Below are 24,892 nucleotides of genomic sequence, written 5' to 3'. Positions count from 1 at the left end.
CAAACCGCAAAATTGTGTGCTAACAGGTTCTGTGGGATTTCTAGTGTTCGTAGACAAACTGATTTTTGTCGTTAGCCACATTGTAGTTATGGTTATGATAATAATAATAAATGTTTAATCACTTTTGTAATATTACTATTGTTATTGATTAATATTTTTTCTCTTTCAACCAGTCGAATTGTTCAGTGGCATCAGTTCTATCCATACATATGTAGGTTAAATTTCTTAACACCCACAAAAAAATTGAAAAAATTGACATTAACTGGTCTCTACCGCCACCTACTGTCTTGAGGTGAAACAAGTCAACAAAGAATCTTCTGGTTGCTCACATAGTTTGACCCCCGCTCAACAGAATGTTGCAAAAATCGCAGGAAAATCAGTGTAATAATTCCTATTAAAATGCATCTCAAAAATTGTAGTTATAATAGTTTTATATGGTCCAAAATTTGGACAATGATTATTTTCGTACACAAAATCTCACACGTCCAGCTGCACTCGCAAAGAAAAGTCAGACTTGTTGCATTTTAAAATTGTACGTTTTAAACATCTGCTGAAAATTTCAGCTCCCTAGTGTTTTTTTCCCATTGATTCTTTTATGTTATTGTAAAAAAACAAAACAAAGAAACTTCCATAATTTGTACCAGAATGCCACAAGGGTTAATATTTGCTGTCATTGTTTTTCATGCAATTTTTTGTATCAAAAGCACTTGTGGTATCATGACTTGGTATCAGTCCTGGTGACAACTCGACAGTTGAATACCTGAGCTGGTATCGGTTTGGAAAAAGTTGTATCGAGCATCACGAATCATACTGAGCAAACTTAAGGTTCTATATTCGATATTATTAAAAGGTAATATTGCTGTAAAATGCATCATACAGTCCTGCTGTAGCAGATTTATAAGTGAGGAGGTTTAAAAGTCTTAGTACGTAAGACACGAATACGGGGGCAATGGTTTATCGGTTTCATCCCTACTTAGATCCGATCATGGCTTCCAGGTGTTTTGAACCTTCAGCACCTTCACATGTGAGCGAAACTTTTTGAGAAGATAGCATCAGAGGAATGTGATGCTCCTGATTGTCGACCACGCCGTACCTTTCTTGGCGTGGAAAATATCTGGATGCATCCCATCCGCGGGAGAAGTGGAATGCGTCCCATTTGTTTGTTCTTCACCGTCGGAGGTGTCCAGGTGAAGGTTTTTTTTTTTTCTTTTCACGTTATTAATCCGCTTTTCCCGGAATGCGCGGACACGCATTCCTAGCTGCGCGGCGGAAGATAGTTGCCATGGCAACCATCTGTCTCCCCTTTTTTGCAACTCAGGAATCCGACGGGTGGGGGTGTGCGCGGGTGCGTCTGTGTGTGTGTTTGGGAGATATTTTCACGTTAGGTCATTAGGGAGCCCGGAGGCGTCACGGTGATGAGACGACATCCGCTTGACTTGCTCAGAAGTTGATGATTTTTTTTTTCTGTGCGTGTGGTGCGTCTAAAGATAGCGTAGAAAATAGCAGTGAACGTAAACGCGTGTTATAATATCTGCTAATTAGCGAGCTAATTAGCTCATTTGTTTATCGCAGGCGAGCAGTTTGACGTGACAAATTAACAATTTGAACATGACATGTTTTTGGGTGTATGACAAGTTTTGTGTTGGACTTCTTTTTTTTTAATGGATGTTTCATCCAAACAAAAGTTTTCTACCGTACGTCAAATGCGGATGTTTGTTTTTCGAATTTGTAAGTACAGCTATTGTTAGCTTGATGACTGGGGGCGGAGCTAGGGTGTCGCAACCAAGCAAGCGGAAACTCTTTCTTTGTCAGGTTTGCGTGCTAACAACTTTACTGACCCTTCTGGCATTCCTGATTTAATGTTTTTTAATATCGTGACAGGAACTACAAGTTTCCTTTCAAATTAAGAGCAAATTGATTGGAACAAGAAGCAAACTTTGTCATTTGCATTATAGTAACACTTTTGCAAAAAAATCTTCAGTCAGTCTTTATTTCGTTGAAATTAATTGAATGCGCATTGCCATGAATGGCACAATTTTCCAGCAGAAATTATATTTAAAACCACGTTTAATTAATCAGATAGAGATGGTGCAGCCCAGCACTTTGATTTTTTTTTTTGTTTTGTTTTGCATATTATGTCTGCTAATGTTTATTTTAACCTGGAAGATAACGTTTTTGTGTTATGATACCGTACTTACTATCTATAGTTGCATGCATGATCCTATCACACAGTCTGACTGTATCGCAGTGCATAATAACTTTCTTTATTGGTGAAGGAAATGGCCTCCAAGTTGGGCCTTCAAAGAAAAATGTCATTATTTGAACAATTTAGCCATAAGTTGTTTCTTGTTCCAAGTAATTTGCTCTCAGTTTGAAAAGAAAAATGTCTTATAATTTAAAAAAAAAAAAGAATTTCAATTTTATGTACGCCCATAAGTGCCTCCACATACCCCAAGGGGTACACGTTACCCCCATTTGAGAACCACTGGATTATATTGGAGGCGTGTAGGCGAGGCCTGTCACTCCGCTAGTATTTTCCATGTAATCGCCCGATTGTATTACATAATTGTTCCTGCCTGCATTTGTTTATTATAATTTTAGGACTCGTTTTGAACACAAGATGATGTTTGGGGAAGCATTTGCAAATTACATAAGATGATATCATCAAGTCCAATGTATTGAAATATCACGGTGCTTTCAGTTTGATGAAATTCTGCAGATTTAAATATGTGTCCAAAGTTTGAGCCGAGGGCCATTTACTGCACGTTGATTGATTTGCCTGTTGCATATTCTAATAATACAAGAAAATACAATATAGCCCACATGTAGAATGTTGCAGGTTTGGAGGAGATGTCACATTATTTTAATTTAACTTGTGAGTCTATTTCAATGTTACGTAATGCCGTTATTTTAGAATGATTCAAATTGAATCTGACAAGTTGAAAAATTCATATCCTACTAGTTTTATTAACTGTTTTCTGTGACACCAAGTTGAGGTGTAATATATCGCGTTTACCGCACGATAAGGCGCACCAGGTTATAGGGCACACATTGAACGAATGGCCTATTTTAAAACTGTTTTCATATACGTAAGGCGCACCGTATTATAAGGTGCATAGAATAGAAGCTACAGTCGTGGCTGGGGTTGCATTACGCATCCACCAAATGGAGCTGCGCTAAAGAGAATGTCAACAACACAATCATCAAACTTTATTCATAAGCAATCAGAAATTATGGCTAAAGATGATTTCGGGAAAAATATCCCTTGATTACATTAAAAAACTTTTTAGATCAATGCCAAGTTGAATCAAGAGTATAAAAAATATAATCCTGCTCAATAAAATAATATATATACATTTTTTTTAAATCAAATTGCAACCAGATCACTTAAAATATATTTAGTTGATTTAAAAACAGTCTCTGGATTTATTTGATCAAATTACGCTTTCTTTTACAGAAATCTGCGGTTTTTGCACCTCGTCCATATAAATTGATTCAAAATTATATACACATATTGCGGCGGTCTTCAACTACCGATCCGCGACCCAGTACTGGTCTGTGGATCAACTGGTACCGGGGCAGTTTATTTGTTTGTGCTTTGTTTGGCTCGATCTTTGTTTTTTGGCGCCGCCTCTGGCCAGAGTTGGCATTACATTTTGTAGTGAGGAAGGATGGTGTGACTTGAGTGCCGAAAACATTGTTCTGTCTCTCTGAAATCCGAGATTAAAATTGTCTGCGTATTGACATATAAAAAAGGCCTTTGCCTAATATCATGACACGACACTCTGTGTTCTGTCTAACGGACGCTGCGTTTACCTGCCGGTCTGGTCCGACCTGCCCCGCTGGAAAACCATAACAGAAGAAGCGAACGAAGCGAGCGTCTCGGCTGTTTATTTAAGATCGGACCGTCCCGCTCGCCCATCCGATTCAGCCGCTCGGCTCGGGAACACACCGGGGAGTAAAGGCAACCTGGATGGGCGTGTTGCGGTTTAACGACCTGATATGATGATAGCATGCTAATAAGGAAGGCTGCTGGAAAGTAAGATTTGTTTATTTTTTTTCTGTTGTGTTAATGACATTTTGGGTGTGTTAGCAGGAAGATGTTAGCAAATGTTGCAGCCGATGTTGGAATTGTGTGTTACAGTCGAAGAAATCGGCGATGCTACTTCAATGTAGCGTCACAAAACTGTTAGCATCGCGGGGTTGAAGCAACGACTAGTTTTTTGGGGGGTTTTTTTGAGCTAGGACAAGCCAACTCAAGGAACATTAAAGGAAAAAAAGTGCAATTAACTAATTCACTGCCAGCTTGCTAACAGTGGAGTTTTGACGTCTAAAGCCGTCAATGGCAGTGAATGAGCGCCAAAGGATTTTTTGTTTTTCCGCTGTTTTAAAGAAATACTCAAATGTTTTCCCTGTAATTTTAATCTTAACTATTATAGAAGTTAGGGGACAGAAAAAAAGCGACGCAAATTTTACAGGGGATTGAGAAAAGGATGAAAAACCAAAAAGTGGTCATTTCGTTTTGCTCTTTGTTCAAAATGAGGCTTTCTGGAGCTATGGAATTCAAAAATTCATAGAAAAAAATGTATTTTTAGTGGGCTGGAGTATTTTCATGACATTTTAACGCCTAAAATATATTTGAATTGAAATTAGAAGCTTGTAAAAAACAAATTGAACTTGTGAGCCCAGTCATGTCCGCGGACAGCGCGTCAGGTGCTCGTGTTGATCTTGCGGTTTTGGGCCGAGTCAGCGTTTCCAGTAGGTCAAAACTCCACATGTTGTTTTGGGTAGTTTCTCTTAAGGTGGAGCTTTTCTTTTCCCTCGTCACAGCAAAGAGCCTGTGCAAACAGGACAGAGGGGCGTCGCCCGGCCCGCTTTTGTGTGGCGTCGTCTAACAGGTGAGCGGCGTATCTTGTTACGTCGGGCGTGTTGTCGCAGAAGAGGAACGGCTGTCAGCCCGCCGTGACGTTCGCTCCTCTCGGAAGTCTGGTGAATGAAGGCGCTTCGGACTTTGTTCAGGGCATCGGGGCAGGGGGGACCGGATGCGGACGCCACGCGTCCAGGTGGACGTTGTCGCCTTATCTCAGCAGCTGCCGCTACTTTTCGTTTTTTATTTTTTTCCTCATTCTTCCTCTCTTCTCTCTCTCCCGCCGCCGCCTCTGCAGGGGAGTCGAGCCAGGAGCTGGGCCCCCCTCCCACTGTGGATGAGGCCGCCAACACATTGATGACGCGCCTGGGCTTCCTTCTGGGAGACAAAGCGAGCGAGGGGCCTGCCGGTCCCCACTACAGCATGGAGGAGCCCGAGGCTAGACAGGTGAGAGGAAACGGCTCTTATTTTGAAAGGCGGGATGCAAAACGCCATTCAAATCACACGTTGAACTGAGGTCATTGTTGGATGTTTTGTTGGACTAGGATATACTTTTGTTTGCTTGTAGGGACGTGGATTATATTATTATTATATTATTATACCATATGTATTATATGTATATGCTAAATAGCAAATGCTTGTAAAACTTCAGGTAAAAACATAAAAATTGTAGATACATATTCAAAATTGGTATCAAAATAGTATGTATAGTGAGTGCTACTTATTTTTAATGTAAATGTTTACTATTAAAAAATATCATAAATAAAAGATATAAAAAGGATTTATTTACCTTTCGTGAGAGCTTGTTATGGCCATATTCCGTAGTGAGGGTAGCCTAGCCTAGCATAGCCTTCTTCGTATTTCTTGATTATCTCTGGCTTCGTTTGAATATAAATCATCTTATTTCTTTCTTTAACATCACTGGCAGTCTTTGGATCCATGGTTGACCAATTCAACTTTGAATTAAGCACTAAAATGCTCTACAAACCTGTTTTTGCAAGCAGTAAGAAACTGTGACGCCGACCAATAGCAGGCCGGTATCTTAGGGGGTCATGACGCCGACCAATAGCAGACCAGCATTCTAGTGACGTATGAACGTGGAGCCACTGGCAGTCACGCAAGCACACTGTCCGCTATGTTTGAGGAGGATTTTTTTGTCGTAACATGAAAAAAATGGCGTAAAGAACGGACAAAAACGCAGCGGTCGACAAATAAAACATAAACAAATAAGACATAAAAAAAAAAACGCAAGCCAGGGATGTTATAAATCGGGGGTCCACTATATATTGGAAGTACTGCACCAACACAACATTAACATGCCCGCTTGTTTTTACTAGTGGAGAATACCCCCTCTTGGCGAGTAAAATAGTAGGTAAAACTCATAATCAATCCTTACTTTTACGATAAAAAATATTTTCCTCTGTGTCCCTTTGTTTACCACAAGATTGCCCCCTGGTGGCTAGCAAAAAAAGCTGCACAGGACTATACTGTAAGCTGCAGGGTTCAAAGCCTGTGAAAAACGTGTTGGCTTGTCTGAAATTTACAGTATTTGTTTAGAAAATAGACAACTTTTTATTTCCTGCTACATTATAATTATATGATTCTAGATGTGCTTTTTAGATAATCTGGGAAGAAATTTTCCAAGGTAAAGGGACGGAATATTTCATGATTTGAACCTCACTTGTTCTGATGCCACATTCTTTGCGATTACACGTTTGATTTTGTAATTCCACTCAACATTGGAATATGTTCTTTGCCAAATACAATAAGCAGTTGTTACGCAAGTTTAAAAAGGGATATTCTACAAAACCTGTTTTTTTAATCACATTTTGCACAAATACGTGCGAAAATACTGACCTTTGTTTTCAGTACTCCACTTGTATGAAGTGTTGAAATGTTATCTATGTGGTCAAAGGAAAAGACTAATCCTTTATAACAATTATTTTTATAATAAAGGCTCTCTCTTCTGAGCCCGATTCTATCAAGTCATTATAAATGATGCCGTTTGATCTTTAAAAAAAAAAAAAAAACACTTCATAGCTTTGAGTGTATTAAAGTTGAACGTTTTCCTTATTTTACAAACCCCAACTTGCATGGCGCCGCAGTTTTGCAGCGGTACGCGTGGAAACGCTAAGTATTGTGCGATGGACCAACTGCTGCTTGAAGTGAGCGTTGCTGTAACGGCGGGGGTGTCGAAAGCGAGAGAGCTTGATTCAAGCGCCTCTTTTTTAAGAGACGTGAGTCACGCCGGCCGCCTGCTGCACGCTGTGTACGCTGGTCTTGTTTCGCTTACCTGCCCAAAAGTACAATGCAAACAATGTCGAGTACACTGCTTTAAAAAAAGAAAAAAATCAATATGAAACTGTTATTGCGATCAAATTAATTGGTGGTTTAAAATGCGGTTAACCAGTGTATGTAAAACGTAAAAAAAAAAAAAAAAAAAATAGCTAACAATGTTAATGTTTGGATTTTGAGTACGACGGTGTTAGCATTTAGCTCAAAGCTCCTAAGCTAGCACAGAACAGTTAACATAACAGGCTAGTATGTTATGCTATCATGCTAAGTTAATTACTTGTATTGATGTTCAGATACTGAGTATGCCAATGTTAGCATTTAGCTCAAAGTTGCACATTTATCACAGAACAGTTGATATAATAACAGGCTAGTATGCTATCATGCTATACTAAGTTAAAAGCTTATCAGCATTTTTTTTTAACTTGTGTTGAGTTGGCAGGTTTAGATTATGGCGGTGTTAGCATTTAGCTCAAAGCTCCTAAGCTAGCACAGACCAGTTAACATAGCAGGCTAGTGTGCTATGTTATCATGCTAAACTGACTCATTCAAAAACTTTTTTACTTGTGTCAAAGGTCAGATTTTGAGTAAGACAATGTTAGCATTTAGCTCAAAGTTCCAAAACTATCACAGAATAGGAAATATAACAGTCTAGTATGCTATCATGTTAAATCACTGGACTGCTAATTTTCCACATGAGTGTGGTAGTTTAGAATATTTAAAATTTAGCTGGGTGAATTGTCATTGTGTTAGCATTTCACTCACAGCTTCACTGCTAGCATAGCTACAAATAAATTAGTCTCACTTTAACTTAGACCTCATTCAACTGCATTGACTTAGTGATTTTGCACACTTATGAGCTTATTGATGTTAGAATTTCACTCACATTCTCTTATTGAACCTGGTAATTTATGTTTATGCCTCAGCCATGATGGAATCAATATTAATAGTACTGTGAACCCCCCACCTGTTTGTGCTTCATAATTTACAATTTCACATACAGCGTTCACATACAGGGGTTATGTAACCAAAATCAATGTAGTATGAGATTGAACTTGCTTTTTTTTTCCTTAGTTTGTTTCTTTTGTTAAGAAATTAATACATAAAGTCAATGTTTTTGTGAAGCTGTAATAACGGAAACATTGTATTCATTTTTTTGCACAGCTATTTATCATTTATGGGATAAGCTTGGGGTCTTAGTGGAATTTTTAGATTTTTTGCTGTCATTTTTTTTGACGTTTTAAGGTTTATAACAGGCATTTATGGAACTTATCATGTCAATTTCTTGTGTTGGGGCTCAGTCTTAGGGTTTCTTCATGGTTGTCAAACTCCAGTCCTCGAGGGTCGGTATCCTACAGGTTTTCCAAAGACACCTGATTCAAATGATGAGCTCATTAGCAATCTCTGCAGGAGCTTCAAAATGACGCTAATCATTTAAAAAAAAAAAAAAAAAAGATACCGGCCCTCGAGGACTGGAGTTTTGATTCCTATGATTTATGCCAGGGGTGTCAAACTCGTTTTAGCTTGCAGGCCGAGGGGTTGATATCCTGCATGTTTACAGTGCTTCTCTCACACACCTGTTTTAAAGGTTAGCATAATTTTGAAGCTTATGTAGAGCTTGTTGAGCAGCTAATCATTAGAATCATGTGTGTTTGGAAGAAAACCTGGAAAATATGGAAGATACCGGCCTTTCTGGACCGGATTTTGACACAGATGGAATGTACATTAAACAAAAATATGCCATGTAAGATTTTCAACCAAAAAAAAAGAAAAATTCGGAAGATTTTTCACTTTGTAGCAGCTTGCGTTGATCTATGCCGTGTACAACTTTCGCAAGTGTGTTACGCAGTCAGGTGGATGTAGCCTTGAGCACCACTTCACCTTTCCTCTCCTCTCGACGGAGACCTCCAAACACTTCACGTGCACGTGCATGAATGTTTTATGCTCGCTTGCGTCTCGCAGCAATAGCAGCAGCAGCCCGTTATTTCCTTATATTCCCCTATCCCCCACGGTGCGCGCTATGCTAACCCGAGCTGACACACTGGGGACTCGCTGCAGGGAGACAAAAACAATGCGCGGCTTCCTACGTGGTGTCAGAAAAGTTCCAGGACCGGTGTCACATCTGATATCGTTCAAATCCAAAATACACATTGTCCACATTGTGGATTCGTGCTTTCCTAGAAGTATTCTTTGGGGTGTCGCAATCTTTGACGGCTATTGTCGTCAATGGCAGTGAATGAGTTGACGTTTGTCTCGCCAGGGCCAGAACCAACGCATGAGCCCATGCTCCACGCTGACCAGCAGCACCGCGTCGCCCCAGGCGGGCAGCCCCTGCTCCACGTTGCCCGCCGCCATGTCGGGTCAGGCGGGTACCAGAGAGTGTGCCTACGGCTCCGTCACCAGTCCCACTTCCACCCTGGAGAGCCGGGACAGCGGAATCATCGGTGAGTTTTATAAACGAGGGCATCGAGCCTACATTGAGGTTTTACATTAGACTATGAAGCCTGGGTGAGGGATTCGAATGAGGGGTCGGGTTTCAAGGCTGGATTTGGGATTAAAGTTTCAAAATAGCGATTGAAGCCTGTTTGAGGGTAGACTAGGTTAGTTTTGGGTTTCGATTTAGGTTAAAGACCTGGATTAGGATTTTGTCTTCTAGTTTCAGTCTAGTATTATGTTTTCAAAATCGGTTGTGAAGACCAAACGGTAGTTTCTAATCGGGGTTTCAAATGACAACTTGCATGATTTGTCTCCGCAGCCACGCTGACCAGCTACTCTGAAAACATGGAGCGCGGCGGCGGCAAGCACGGCGGCGGAACGGAGGTCTCACGCGGGAACCTGAAGCTCTGGCAGTCGCAGAAATCAGGCATGGATTCGTTTCTGTACCGCGTGGACGAGAACATGACGGCGTCCACGTACAGCCTCAACAAGATCCCCGAGCGCAGCCTGGAGAGCATGTCCTCCCACTCGGCCCACTCCATCCCCCTGTACCTCATGCCCCGACCCAATTCTGTGGCCGGTGAGTCCCCCGAACCCTCCTCCTGTCAGCACCCTACCTCTTTGCTCCTTTCTTTTCCTGCTCGCCTTCTTCCACCTTTTCGGTCAGAATCGATTTCAGGGTTAAGGTTTCAAGCTTAGGTTAAAAGACGATGTGGGTTTATAGTTTTTTTCTGTTTGAGCCAAGGTTAGGGATCCTAATTTGTGTTTGTATTTGGTTAGCGTTCAAAATTTTCGGTTTTTGTTTCAAACCAACAGGAGGGAGTTTTATATTTGAGTTTCAAGTCAGGGTGAAGCCAAGGGTCAGGTATCAAATGAGGCTTTGAAATCGGTTTTAGTGTTTCAAGACACAAATTGGAGTCACAAATTCGATTTTCAAAGTAGGGTTTCAAGCCTGGGTTGGGGTGTAAAGATGGGGAAATAGTTTTAAAGTAGGCTTTCAAGCTAACAATAGGGTTTTAAATTAGTTTTTTAAACTTGGGATAGAACTTTAAGGGTTTGAATTTTTAGGGTTTAGAGGCAGTTTAGGGTCCGCAGTTATGGTTTCAAGCCTCATTTTGTGTTTTAATCTTGGGTTAAGGTTTTAGGTGAGTGTTCCTAGACTGCAACACAATTTCATATTAGGTTCTGAAGCAAATGTTTGGGTTTCAAATGAGCGTTTTTAGCCAAGATTCAGGTTTCAAGCCTTGGTTCAAGTTTCAAAAGTGAATTTGGGTTTTCAGTTCCTAATTTCAGACTTTCAGAGCCTAATTTTGATTTCTATTTGGTTTCAAACCAGGTTTGGGTTGCCCAAAATGGATCGGATTTTTATATTAGGTTTTCAATCTTAAGGGTTTGAAGTCAAGGTAGGGTTCCCAATTATGGTTTCAAGTGACGGTTGGTGTTTCAATTTTGGGATAAGGTTTTAAAAAAAGTTTCAAGACTTTCAGTCTTGAAGCCAAGGTTAGATTTTGAAATTCTGTTTGTGTTTGTTGGTTAATGTTAGCGGTGCGCGCATGACGACGCAGGTCGCCTCCGTGAAGCTTTTTCAGAAGATGCATGATGGGAAAACCGTGCAAGCCTGAAACAGCACAATTCCGTAATCCCCCTTTCTCTCTTTTCCCAACCGCTAAGAGCCATCATGATGCCGGCTTGCGATTGGCCGCTTTCATCAAAGCCTCGAGCGTTAACGGTTTCTATCCCCCTGAGTAAGGAAGCTGCACGTGTGTGTGTGTGTGTGTGTGGGGGGGTTAGGGGTTGCATGGTTCTGCCATGAGAAGCTTTCGGTATCTTCCGATATGACTGGCTTTTATTATTCATCGTGTCAAGTCCTTGGGGTAGTCTGAGCAATCAGCGCAAGTGGGCCCCATTATTGACATTCACGCATAATTATATTATCACATGCTCAAACAATGTGCCAACCATGTGCTTTCTTTTCTTACATTCCTTCCTTCCTTCCTGCCTTATTTGCTTCCTTTCTTCGTTCCCTCTTTACCAGTATTTATTTATATGCCTGCCTTATTTCCTTCCTGCCTTCCCTCCTTCCTTCCTGCCTATTATTCATATTTCTCCTTCCTATTATTCATATGCCTTATTTTCTTCCTTCCTTCTTTCCTTTCTTCTTGTTATACATATTCTTCCTTCCTATTATTCATAAGCCTTATTTTCTTCCTTCCTTCCTGTTATTCATGTTCTTCCTTCCTATTATTCCAATGACTTATTTTATTTCTTTTTTCCTTCCTTCCCTCCTTCCTTCCTTCCTTCCTTCCTTCCTTCCTTTCGTCCTTCCTATTATTCATATTCTTCCTTCCTATTATTCATATGCCTTATTTTCTTCCTTCCTTCCTTCCTTCCTTCCTTCCTTCCTTCCTACCTATTATTCATATTCTTCCTTCCTATTATTCATATGCCTTATTTTCTTTCTTCCTTCCTTCCTTCCTGTTATTCATATTCTTTCTTTCTATTATTCATGTGCCGTATTTCCTTCCATCCATCCTTCCTTCCTTCCTTCCTTCCTTCCTTCCTTCCTTCCTTCCTTCCTTCCTTCCTTCCTATTGTTCATATTCTTCCTTCCCATTATTCATATGCCTTATTTTCTTTCTTTCTTCCTCCGTTCCTTCCTTCCTTGCTTCCTTTTATTCATATTCTTCCTATTATTCATATGTCTTATTTTCTTTCTTCCTTCCTTCCTTCCTTCCTTCCTTCCTTCCTTCCTTCCTTCCTTCCTTCCTTCCTTCCTTCCTCCCTTCCTTCCTTCCTCCCTCCCTTCCTTCCTCCCTCCCTCCATCCCTTCCTTCCTTCCTTCCTTCCTTCCTTCCTTCCTTCCTTCCTTCCTTCCTTCCTTCCTTCCTTCCTTCCAAGTATTTGTCTGTCCTTCTTTTTCTCTCCTCACGTTCTCCCTTCCTGCACAGGTTCAAACAGTTTCCCCCACCTTACTCAACGCTTACTTTTTCCCTTCCTAACCTCCTTCTTTCCGCCACTTTGTTTCTCCCCTTTCCATCCAAACAGTCTCCCTTCTTGCTCTTTTTCCCTGCCGCCATGGCGCCTCAGTGCAGACTTATCCCGTTGGCACAGCAGCGGCGGACGTGATGCGAACAGACTGCTGCATTGCAGATAGACAAGATGAGCACACAGATTGGAGTCCTCACATTGAAAATTGAGAAAATGGAGCCTTTTCAGCTCAGTGGCCCTGAGTCATTCCTCCTTGGCTTAGCAGCAGATTAATGTCTCCTCTTGCTCCTCTCAGAGAAAGTTATAGACCCCCCCTCAACAGACTTCAACCCCCTCCAGGGCCAAGGCTTTCAATGCTCTCATTGGCCTTTTTACATCCGCTCTGGGAAGCCCATGCAGCTCACGTTTGGGCCCTCACCACTACACTTGTTTTGTCTGCAGACGCCTGATGGCACTTAGAACCTCTGGAAAAACCTGTGAGGAACATAGTGGCTGCTTTTTCTTCTCGTGGTCAGTGGGATGCACTCGCAGGAATCCGGGGATATTCTGTCATGCTAATATGATATTTCATTTTTCACAAGTGGACTATGGTAATGAAGAATACGGTCATATTTCAAATTGTGGATTTTTGAATTGGACATTGCTTAATCAACATGGCATAGACTAGTAAACTTGATTTCTGACATCTGTAGACATCAATGGCAGTGAATGAGTGAACATTAAAATGTCAGATGATCTTGCTCTCCAGATCCTGTGTAGGCTAGTCTGAGTCAACACATCTGGTAAATTTGCAATATCATCCTAGATATTTTGGGTAGTGCATTACTTAATATGCAATGTGTAAACTATTAAAGTAGTCATCCATATGAAAACATTTTTTAGAAATATTTTTATTAATATTCTCACAAGGGTTGGTGAGCTTATCCTTGTGTAGACATAAATATTATCTTTCATTCTTATTTATGATTTTTTTTTCAAAGTAAAATGGTAGAAGTCTTTTTGTATTTCAATAGATTTCTTTTAAACTTTTTTTCTTAACTAAATTGCTAATGTATATAACGTTGGTCAGGCTACAAATAGAAGAAACAGCGCCTCTCCTGGCTCAATCATGCATTGCGCTCCCATTTTCACCTCTATCAACTTCCAATATAAAACTTTCAATTATCATTTTATACATCCAATATTAATTGTATACTGAATCACTTTCAGTTAGAGATGATGATAACAATAATTTAGATTAGTTTATTTAGAGCCTTTCAAGGGACCCAGAGCTTTTTAATAACTTAGCGTTAATTATAATGTTGAGGATGTTAAGAGTGCAGGGATCTGCTTCTGAAATAAATTGAACTCCAAATGGCCTTTTGTTGTCAGTCTGATGAGTTGTCGGACGAAGATGTTAGATTAGATCAAATCTAATCTGCACAGTGGCTCTCACTTGGATCGTTTTTTTTTTTTTTTTAAGAAATTGTCTCCTTTCTTGTACAACAGTAATCCGCTTAGTAAGAACCTTCTCCGTTTTCTGTTAGCATCCTTTCATCCCCGCTGACGTTCGTTGTCGGGAATCGTCTTTGCCCTCGTTTGTCACGAGGCGAGGTCGGGCTGAGGCGGTCTATCGCGTCGGCGGCAATCTAATCTCGTTGCATATTGGCCGAGAAACAATCAGCAGCCAGCGCCGGGCTTCATGAATAAGACATTCATCTGCGCGGCTAATTAATCCTGAGAGAGATCTGCCGAGTGACAGACGCCGAGAGGAGGGAATTCTTCGGGGCGGGCCGTCGCATCTGCCGAGGTATCCTCTGGCGAAGCCGCGCCTCTGGAGTCCGACTTTGGTCATTTATTCGATATTCTTGATATGCTCACGTCCTCTATGCTCTTCGTCCTTGTCCCTAGACTATTTTTTTTTCTATTTATTCAGTGCCGCTTTGGATTTTCGGCTTAATTCATACTCAACTAATCACGGCTAACCTCCACATTTGCTCATGCGACAATCACATCCTGAGCCGTGATTGGTCGATATCTGAAAGCCGAGCAACTGCGATGCGATTTTCAGTTGACATCTAATAACAAAATGGCCGCCGCTTGAGATGGCGGATTATGCGGCTTAATTCATATTCCGTGAACACAATATTAATCGGATGGTTAGACTCAAGGTGCATTGGAGTACATATTGAAAAAAAAATCTCAATTTGATTTGACTTGATTTCACCGTTAAATCATTCGCTGCCATGATGTGTATGGAAGCCCAAACTGTAAAGTTATTCAAAGGAATAACCCAAGTTCCAAACTAAACAGAAAGTCGGCCATTTTGTTTGAAGCGACCGCTTTTGGCAGAATCCAAGTCCGACTCGGGAATCGGCCCAAATGAGCCACGATTGGAAGCCAGAGTCTCAGACAGATGGACGATTGGAATTTGCCAAGCCTCTTGCCTACGACGTGCAACGTGGGTGGAGAACGGTGTCAAAGTTTGATGATCATTCGGAGGATTTGCCTTGCGAAAGGTCCCCGTCGTCACCGCTTGCTTTCATTTTAATTAGCACCCGTTCACCAAAGCGGGACTGACAAGAAACAGGAAGTTTTAAAAAATGTCTTAATCATGATTATTGTGTGTGTGTTTTTTGAAACAGCCACAAGCTCTGCACACCTGGAGGACCTGGCCTACCTTGACGAGCAGAGACACACCCCCTTGCGCACCTCGTTGCGCATGCCCAGGCAGAGCACCACCTGCGGACCGGGCCGCTCGGGTCAGGACCTGAGAGGTGGGTGCGAACTGCTTACCAATCACAGCGGGGGAGATCGGGCGGGACTTTGTGAGTTGTCAGGCGGCCATTTTGAAAGTTGAGGTTGAGACTTCCATGGGTATGACCACTGCATTCCTGAAGGGGCCCAAGCATCCTCCTCTTCCATCTTCATCTCCTTCATATTGTTCACTTTTTTCTTTGGCTCTCCTATCCTCTTCTTCTAGCCTCTTCTTCCTTCCGAGCATCCTCTTTCTTCTTCGTCTCCTTTCTCTAGCTTCTTCTCATGCTCCTGTTCCTCCTCTGAATCATTCCTCTTCTTTGCTTGCATCGTCTTCATGCCATGCATCCCCCTCTTTCTTTGTTGACTCATCCTCTTTCTTCTTTGCATCCTCCACTTTGTTCCTTGCGTTCTTCGCTCTTTTCATCCCCTTTTTCTTGAATACTTCCTCCTCTTTTCTCGAGTTTTTCCTTTTCTTTCCTTGCAGCCTCTTCATGCCATGCATCATCCTTCCTTGCCTCACACAAGTCCTTTCTTGCATCCTCTGCTTCGTTCCTTACATCCATTTTCTGTGAATCCATCTATTCCTTCGTTGATTCCTTCATTCTCCATTTTTGCATCCTCCTTTTACCTTTCAGGTGTCTTCGGCTTGTGTTACATTCTCTGGTTCCTTCCTTTTCTCCACTTTTTCCTTCCCAGCATCCTGACCATCTTTCCAGGCTGCACAATTAAACAAATTGTAATCGCGATCACAATGTTTGCTGCCACGATTAATTAAGCTGATCCTCGGCGATATTAAGAGTTAAAAACATGGCTATACATGTCAAATCAAGCACTTTGTCATTCTACCACCAGGAGGCAATGTTTCCCACAAAGCCTCTGCTTTACTCACTCTAATATATTATTTACCAGTGTGAAATTGACCCAATTCCAAATATATGCAGTGCTGGCTGTCAATTGAGACCTAAAATTGGAATAAATATGGTTTGAAATGACTAACTATGATATTTTGACTGCTTAAAATTTGCTTAAAATTAAAAAAATGTGCTTGGTTCTAGGCAGACCTTGTTTTGTTTTTTTTCATTGGTTTGCACTCAGCAAGAAAGTTTGCTGTGTTGCTCTGTGTGCCAAGTTTTTGCTATGTCTTGGCTGAATTTCGTTAAATTATTATTGATTCATTTTTTTTTTTTAATTTTTATTTTAAGTATCAGGCCTTGAAGCCTTGTTTATATTCAGTTTGTTTAAAATAAGGACAATCAATGTTTGACCAAACATGATGAATAATCATGGTCAATGTTGACCAAAATAATCGAGATTATTTTTTTGGCCATAATCGTGCAGACCTACTATGCCATGGTTCCTTTCATCCACCATTTCCTTCATTCTCTTCCTTCCTTCCTCTTTCTTCCGCACGTCTTCGACTTCCTTCCTTGTGCCCTCCTCTTCCTCCCTTGCATCCTGCTCTTCCTCGCGCTCGAAACCGCTCAGCCGCCGTGAGTCATCGTCACCTGGTGAATAATTCAAACGTCTGGCAGCCGTCTGGCCACCGAGCTTTCCGAGCTTGCCGGCGACGGAGGATGCGGAGGAGGCGGGCCGGGCGGCGTTGCTCAATGTGGCCCTAGGGTGGCAAAAGGTGCTTTTGGGAAGTGTTTGGATGATGAAGCATCCATCCTTCCGTAAACAACTCCCCGCGCCCTCATTGACACCATGGTCGTCATCTTTTCTCGGACCAGCAGATGCTGCCTGCGTAGCGGCGGCTTTTGCAAAACTGGAGCCCAGTTTTGAACCCCTAACCCTACGTTTGGAATTCTAACTTCAAAGCCTTCTCCTTGCAGGAAACCATAAAAGTAATTTGAAGCCATAACTTTAGTTAGAACTTTCAATAGAGACTATAATATCCGTCTGAAACACCAACATGGGGTTAAACTTAAATTTAAATACCTTAATTTGCAACCATAACTCTTTAAACATCTTTTTGATACCATGTCTGAGTTTTGAAAGCCGTTTTGAGGCCATGACCCTAGTTTAACACCCTATTCCAGACTATAATACCAATCTGACACCCCAACATGGGGTTAAACTTAAATTTAAACACCTTAATTTGCAACCATAACGCTTTAACCATCTTTTTGATACCATATAAGAGTTTTGAAAGCCATTTTGAAGCCATGACACTAGTTTGACACCCTATTCCAGAATATATTACCAATCTGAAACCGCAACATGGGGTTAAACTTAAATTTAAATACCTTAATTTGCAACCATAACTCTTTAACCATCTTTTTGATACCATATCTGAGTTTTGAAAGCCATTTTGAAGCCATGACCCTTGTTTGACACCCTATTCCAGACTATAATACCAATCTGAAACCCCAACATGGGGTCAAACTTAAATTTAAACGCCTTAATTTGAAACCATAACTCTTTAACCATCTTTTTGATACCGTATCTGAGTTTTGAAAGCCATTTTGAAGCCATGACCCTAGTTTGACACCCTATTCCAGACTGTAACCCCAATTTGAAACCCTTACATGGGCTTTGACCTAAATTTGACACCCTAACCTCAGGATCAAAAAACTTGAAAATTAACTATGGCTTTCACCCTAATTGAACATTTGAACCCCTAACACAGGCTGGAAACTTAATTTAAAACCATACCTCTAGTTTTAAAACCTTAACTTAGTAGTTAACCTTAATCTGGAGAACCAAAATGAAAAACTCATACCTAACCAAGCCGAGTTTGACGCCCTAACTCGAGGCTCCCCGTGTATAATTGGATTAGCCACATTTAAAACAATCGCACAGAATGTATTTTTTCTTGCATCACTTTCCATCTTTCACGCCAACGGAGGGCCGTTACATCAGCACCAGTGTGGGACTTTGTTCCTTCTCATTAGGATTCCTGGAAACTTTACTAGCAGCACTTTAGAGACAAAGGGAGAGCGAGCGACTGTATGCGGGCGGCCAAGGAAAACGATCAAGAGGAAATATGGGCTCATTATCGCACCTAGCCGGGGCTCTTTAGCAACCAGCCATTTGCAGAGGACACACTAATGTACTTTAGACAACCCTGCCAAACACTCTGCATAAATGCCGCATCATGTACGGAGGCGCGTCTCCTCGCCGCTCCTTCGCAAGACCTCCAAAACCACAAAGCCGGATCCGTAAAGGCACTCTTACTTTGGTACGGAAGCGCAAGCTTGGGCAATTTTCACTTTTTTTTTTTTTTTTTTTCCCTAGAGTGACTGTTCTGTTTCACAGGGACATGAAATGTTGACGCTGCACAGCACTAACAATTTGCTGCATTTTTCTTATTTTCACACAGAACATGGCGCCGCCTTTTAACACACTTTTTGTTCTCTGTTTGCTTTGACTCAGGTTCCGCTAACAACTCCCATGCCTGGCAGTCACAGTCACGTAAGTCTTTGTCCCAAATTGTCCTCTGTTATGCCCCACTGTATGTCATTTTATTCCATAGTGTCCCATCATAGACCCTTTGGTGTCTCATAATGTCCCATCATGTCCCAATAAGTCCCGTTTGGCACACTAGTGCACAATGATATCCCCTATAAAGTCCCTTTTCATTCCATAGTGTCCCATAATGTCCAATTTTGTCCTTTTGTGTCCCATAAGATTGTCTTTATGTCCCATCACTCCCTTCGTGGCTTCTCGAGTGCCTGCAGAAATGTTGTTTAGCAACTCCCTCTAGTGTCAGGAAATGGTAGTGAGTAGTTTAAAACCAGTGATGGAAGTTATGGTTCCGCTTTTTTTTTTGTCTTATAACCACGCATATGTGACAAAATAGGCAGCAAAATTGGCACAGTGTGTCCTTGTGTTGTCTGCAATTTAATCTGAGACTTGAAATCTTAATGTGGAATTGAATAAATAAAAACAAAAACAAAAAACGCTTTTCTCATCATTGTCATTGTCTCTTGCGCCCCAGCAGTACGTTTTGCGCCGTACCGGCCCCAGGACATCGCCCTGAAACCGCTACTCTTCGAGGTACCGTCCATCACGGTGGACTCGGTGTTCACGGGCCGCGAGTGGCTCTTCCAGGAGATCGACGGCCACCTCAACCGGCCCGGCAGCAGCCGCGGCGTCATCGTCGTCGGCAACATCGGCTTCGGGAAAACGGCCATCATCTCTCGCCTGGTGGCGCTCAGCTGCCACGGCACGCGCATGCGGCAGATCGCCTCCGACAGCCCGCAGGCCTCGCCCAAACGTAAACATTCGTGCAAATTGGGATCTTTGGCTGAAGAAAAAGAATGTTTTTAAATAGAAGGTTTTGATTGGCTATGTCCAGATGGTGAGGGACTCCCTCTCAGCCAGCCCCAGCCCGCGCACGGCACGCTGGGCGGAGGCAGCTGTCCCGGCACCCCGGAGATGAGGCGGCGCCAGGAGGAGTCCATGAGGAGACTCGCCTCTCAGGTACGCAGCTCCCTCGCTATAGTCGTTTGACAAAAATAATAATCACAGTTATTTTTGTCAATATTGAAATCACGTCATGACATCGTCAACATGTCTATTCATTGCCCTTTTTTTAAACAAGCAGCATATGAATAAGGCTTCAAGGCTTGATACTTACAAGTAATAATCAAACTAAAATCAATGAATAAAGCAAATAATAATTGAAAGAAATTCACCCAAGACATGGCAAAAACTTGGCACACAGGGCAACACAGCTAACTTACTTGCTGAGTGCAAGCCAATGAAAAAATGAAGCCTACTTACCAAGCATATTGGTTACTTTTATGCAAATTTTCATGAATTAGCATCAAAATGTCATTTTCAAACCAGATCTATTCCGATTTTGGGTCTCAATTGACAGCTAGCACCATATATATTAGGAATTAGGTGAGAAACTCAACACCATTTCACATTGGTAAATAATATATTAGGGTGAAAAAAGCTGAGACTTTTGTCATGCAAACATGTGGGTAACATTGCCCTCTATTGGTAGGATGACAAAGTGCTTGATTTGGCATGTACAGTCGCTGGCTTTTTAAATGTTAATATTGCCAAAAATCAACTTAATTAGTCGTGGCTGTCAATATCATGATCGCGATTAAAATGCGATTAATTTTGCAGTTATATGCAAAGGGTTGAATTTTTGAGTTTTTTGGGGCTTTTTTTATCGATGGGTGCATTGGAAAAGCATGGGTAAAAGCCAACAAATAAACTTGTTTTACCACATCGAAATAACGTTTTTAATGCTGAAAATACAATATTGATATTTATTGAGATTTAAATGTAAAAAAAAACCCAGTAAACAATGATTTGGTGTGGATTTTTTTTCTAAATGGTATGCGTTGGGAAAAGGGGGTGTTTCAATAAAATATAGTGGTTGAATATTGCATTGCATTTCATCTTGAAAATATTTTACTAACGCAAGCATAGTATGCAAAGCATCTGTTTTGAGATTTTTTTCCCCCAAGGGTGTGAAAGTGAGAAAAGGTTTGCACCAACAAATAAAATGATGAAATATGACCTATTCAACTTAATCAAAATACATTTTTAATGCTGAAAAAAACATCTTCATATGAACATTTGCTCTTAAAAAAAAGTTTCAATGTTTAAAAAAAAAAATCATTTTTGGTTGTGATTTTTAAGGGTGCGTGCGCCAGCAAATGAAATATTCAACTGGAAATTTCTTCAATGAAATAAAATGTGAAAATTTCGCCTCCTAATTGTGGTAATTGTGTCGCGCGTCCCGCATGGACTGTACAGCATGCGAGGACACCCGATCCCCTGCCGCGCCCAATACATTATGCATGTATGTTTAAAAAAGAAAAAACAACTTCGCCAGGGAGTCTTATGAAATATTAAACAACGCAGAATGTCACTTCCCAGCTTTGCTATTTGATCTCGTTAAGTTTGCGCATTAATAATTGAAATCACTCGCGTCTTCAACACCAACTTTTTTCTTGTTACGTTTTAGACCCTTTCCCCTTTGTTCCCGATCCCCTAAGGATGTAAATTAGCATTTTTTTTTTCATGTTTTAGAATATTCTTGGCTTTTTTTTATTTACTTATATATATATATATATATATATATATATATATATATATATATATATATATATATATATATATATATCAAATTTATTAATTATATATATGTATTTTTTATTTATTTATTTATATATATATATATTTATATATATATATATATATATATATATATATATTATATATTTTATATATTTTATTTATTTATTAATTATATATATATATATATATATATATATATATATATATATATAATTTTTCCATCCATTGTCAGATCACGGGGGTAGCAGGGAAGCACAGACTTCCTTCAAAAATGATTACGACTGCCAAACGTAAATTTAATAACGCCGATGTCACCCCCGTCCAGGTGGTGGCGTACCATTACTGCCAGGCGGACAACGCCTACACCTGCTTGGTACCCGAGTTTGTGCACAACGTGGCGGCGCTGCTGTGCCGCTCGCCTCACCTGGCGGCCTACAGGGAGCAGATGCTGCGCGAGCCGCACCTGCAGAGCGTGCTCAGCCTGCGCTCCTGCGTTCAGGACCCGCTGGCGTCCTTCAGGAGGGGCGTGCTTGAGCCCTTGGACGCTCTCTACAAAGGTGACCCTTTGGATTTTGCTCTCGATTGGCTTCGTTTTTTTTTCCATTTTACTTATTTGTCAACCATAAGAAAAGAGAATCCTAGACAAAGTCAATTTTGTAGTAGAAATGTAAAGACTTTACAAAAACAACCCAGTGTTGGACCTTGAAGTATGCCAAGAAGAAAAGAACTAGAGTCAAGATATTAGAGCAAAAATAAACATCTAATCTAACATCTAGTCGAGTTTGGAGTGGGATGCAGCAAGAAAAACAAAAAATAAAATAATCCTTGACAAAGTACAAATATAAGAGCAAAAAAAAAAAAAAAAGCTTTTACAAAAACAATCCTTTATCCACAATCTTGTTTGAACTGCACCAAAAAAAAAAGTCCTTGGAAAGTAAGAATATCGGAGCAAAAACGAACATTTTTATTGAGGAAAAAAAAACATACATATATATATATATATATATATATATATATATATATATATATATATATATATATATATATATATATATATATATATATATATATATATATATATATATATATATATATATATATATATATATATATATATCATCCACATGATAAAAACATTTTACAACAACAACCCAGTATCCACAGTTGTGTGGACCTTGGGGTGCACCAAAAAAAAAAAAATTAGAGCAAAAACAAACATTTTGTAAAACAACCTAACATGTACGGTTTTGTTTGGGCCTTGAGATGTGCTTAAAAAAACTCCAAGGAAAGTACAAATATTAGAGCAAAAACATACGTTTTACAAAAACAATCCATGATTCACAGTCTTGTTAGGACCTTGGGGGCCGCCAAGAAAAAAAAACTCCAAGGAATGTAAAAATATTAGAGCAAGCTCGAATATTTTACAAAAACAACAGTTTTGTTACAACCTTGGGGTGCTCCTATCGAAAAAAAACCCTCCAAAGAACGTAAAAATATTAGAGCAAGAGCAAATATTTTACAAAAACTTGTTTGGACTGGTGCGCCAAAAAAAAAAAACTAGGAACATAAAAATATACGAGCAAAAACAATTTACAAAAACAATCCATTATTTACTGTTGTTTGGGCCTCGGGTGAGACGAAAAAACAAACTCCAAGGAAAGTAAAAAAATAGTCCAAAAACAAATAGATGTTGGCACACCCCCCTTTCCCCCTGCACACACCTTTACATACTCCTTTTTACATGTATATTTATTCATATTTAGCCATTAGCGGTAGTGAATTCTTTTCCTATCCTCAATTTAAGGAAAAATCATTTTCAGGCCAGTTCATAGCTCGCGACGCGATGAAAAAAATCGATGAGATCAGTCAACATGCGAGTAATAAATCTGCGCAGAGAGGAAGATCAACTCGGACGAGGACCTGATCGTCCTCATCGACGGGCTGAACGAGGCCGAGTTCCACAAGCCCGACTACGGCGACACCATCGTGTCCTTCCTGTGCAAGACCATCCACAAGTTCCCGCCCTGGCTCAAGCCGGTGGTGACGGTGCGCACCACCCTGCAGGAGATCACCGACCCGCTGCCGTTTCACCGCATCTCGCTGGACGGCCTGGAGGAGAACGACGCCATCGACCAGGACCTGCAGGGTTACATCCTGCACCGCATCCACAGCAGCCCGGAGATCCAGAACAACATCTCGCTCAACGGCAAGATGGACAACACGGCTTTCGGGAAGCTCAGCGGACACCTCAAGGCCCTCAGTCAGGGCTCCTACCTGTACCTCAAGCTGACCTTTGACCTTATCGAGAAGGGCTACCTGGTCCTCAAGAGCTCCAGCTACAAGGTGAGGTTTCGGCCCGGGCGCGGTTCGAGGCGACGGACGGAACGTTCCCGGTATCGAAGGTCACCGTCCGGATCCCCCGGCCCAGGTGGTGCCGGTCAACCTGGCCGAGGTGTACCTGCTGCAGTGCAACATGCGCTTCCCCACGCAGTCGTCCTTCGAGCGGGCGCTTCCTCTGCTCAACGTGGCCGTGGCCTCGCTGCACCCGCTCACCGACGAGCAGATCTACCAGGCCATCAACGCCGGATCGCTGCAGGTAGCGCCCCGCCCGCTCGCGGAGATGTTGGACGGGGAAGCTGACGGCTTTGCTAATCCAGGGAACGCTGGACTGGGAGGACTTCCAGCAGCGCGTGGACAACCTGTCCATCTTCCTGGTGAAAAGGCGGGACGGAACGCGAATGTTCGTCCACCCGTCCTTCCGGGAGTGGTTGATATGGAGGGAGGAGGGCGAGAAGACCAAGTTCCTCTGCGATCCCAGGTGAGGACAGAAGGACCTTTTTTCTTCCACACGGTTGTCTTTTTTTTTTTGACTGAAGACACAGGATTTCGTTTTTTTAAGCACGTGCGAAAGAAGGTGCTCCTTAATTTGTTGAAGGGACAATGTGTAAGATTTTGACCGTTTTTCATTTTGGACAGCAGGAGGTGCTGCTATAACAGACATGGCAGCGCCAACCCCTGTGAAATATGATTTCATGATAACTAGACCAACGATTATATTTAAAACATACTGTTGGTTGTTAAGGAAACATTTATTTGCAGGTTTTTGAAATGTATGATCATTTAAAGTATTCCATTTCAACGAAAAAACGGTCTAAATCTCACACACTGTCCCTTTAAGTATGATCATTTTATCAATAAATCTAAATGTTAACATGAAAAATTTTGAGAATTTTTTCAAAATTATCATTTTTTTATGTATTACATTATTTAAATGTATTTATTTAAACCAATATTTATTTATTTATTTATTTAAAGAAGTATTTGTGGTAAAAAAAAAACAAAATGCAAAAAAAAAACACGTCATTTTTAATGCCAGAAATTGAGTTAATAACAAATTGTCCTCAAAATTTAGCTTCACAGTATTGAAATGATGTGCTTGTGTGCATCCTGCATAAATAAATAAATAATAAATAATCAAGTTAAATCAGATTCCTTGCAGAAATAAAACTTTTAAGGCCAAAA

The 24,892-nt window shown here is 40.9% G+C and overlaps 1 protein-coding gene across 9 annotated transcripts in view; it reads left to right on the top strand.

Moving 5' to 3' along the window:
• Nucleotides 1-24,892, top strand: part of tanc2b (tetratricopeptide repeat, ankyrin repeat and coiled-coil containing 2b) — a 95,256-nt gene that overhangs the window by 57,391 nt on the left and 12,973 nt on the right. For 6 of the 9 annotated variants that reach the window (XM_088439590.1, XM_088439589.1, XM_088439587.1 and 3 more), the window contains 11 exons: nucleotides 5,166-5,314; nucleotides 9,420-9,603; nucleotides 9,915-10,175; nucleotides 15,208-15,339; nucleotides 18,698-18,736; nucleotides 19,263-19,541; nucleotides 19,623-19,747; nucleotides 21,696-21,927; nucleotides 23,265-23,713; nucleotides 23,799-23,966; nucleotides 24,028-24,188. In XM_088439590.1, the coding sequence (XP_088295716.1) occupies nucleotides 5,166-5,314; nucleotides 9,420-9,603; nucleotides 9,915-10,175; nucleotides 15,208-15,339; nucleotides 18,698-18,736; nucleotides 19,263-19,541; nucleotides 19,623-19,747; nucleotides 21,696-21,927; nucleotides 23,265-23,713; nucleotides 23,799-23,966; nucleotides 24,028-24,188 (2,179 nt within the window). Of the gene's footprint in view, nucleotides 1-4,970; nucleotides 5,064-5,165; nucleotides 5,315-9,419; nucleotides 9,604-9,914; nucleotides 10,176-15,207; nucleotides 15,340-18,697; nucleotides 18,737-19,262; nucleotides 19,542-19,622; nucleotides 19,748-21,695; nucleotides 21,928-23,264; nucleotides 23,714-23,798; nucleotides 23,967-24,027; nucleotides 24,189-24,892 lie in introns of those variants that run through there. The other 3 variants (XM_088439592.1, XM_088439591.1, XM_088439588.1) reach the window with 3 other exon arrangements.

The sequence above is a fragment of the Hippichthys cyanospilos genome, chromosome 17, assembly GCF_059441005.1.
Source record: "Hippichthys cyanospilos isolate Australia breed blue-spotted pipefish chromosome 17, RoL_Hcya_1.0, whole genome shotgun sequence".
NCBI lineage: Eukaryota > Metazoa > Chordata > Actinopteri > Syngnathiformes > Syngnathidae > Hippichthys > Hippichthys cyanospilos.
The sequence above is the reverse complement of the archived record's forward strand: the minus strand, read 5'-3'. Positions and strand labels throughout refer to the sequence as shown.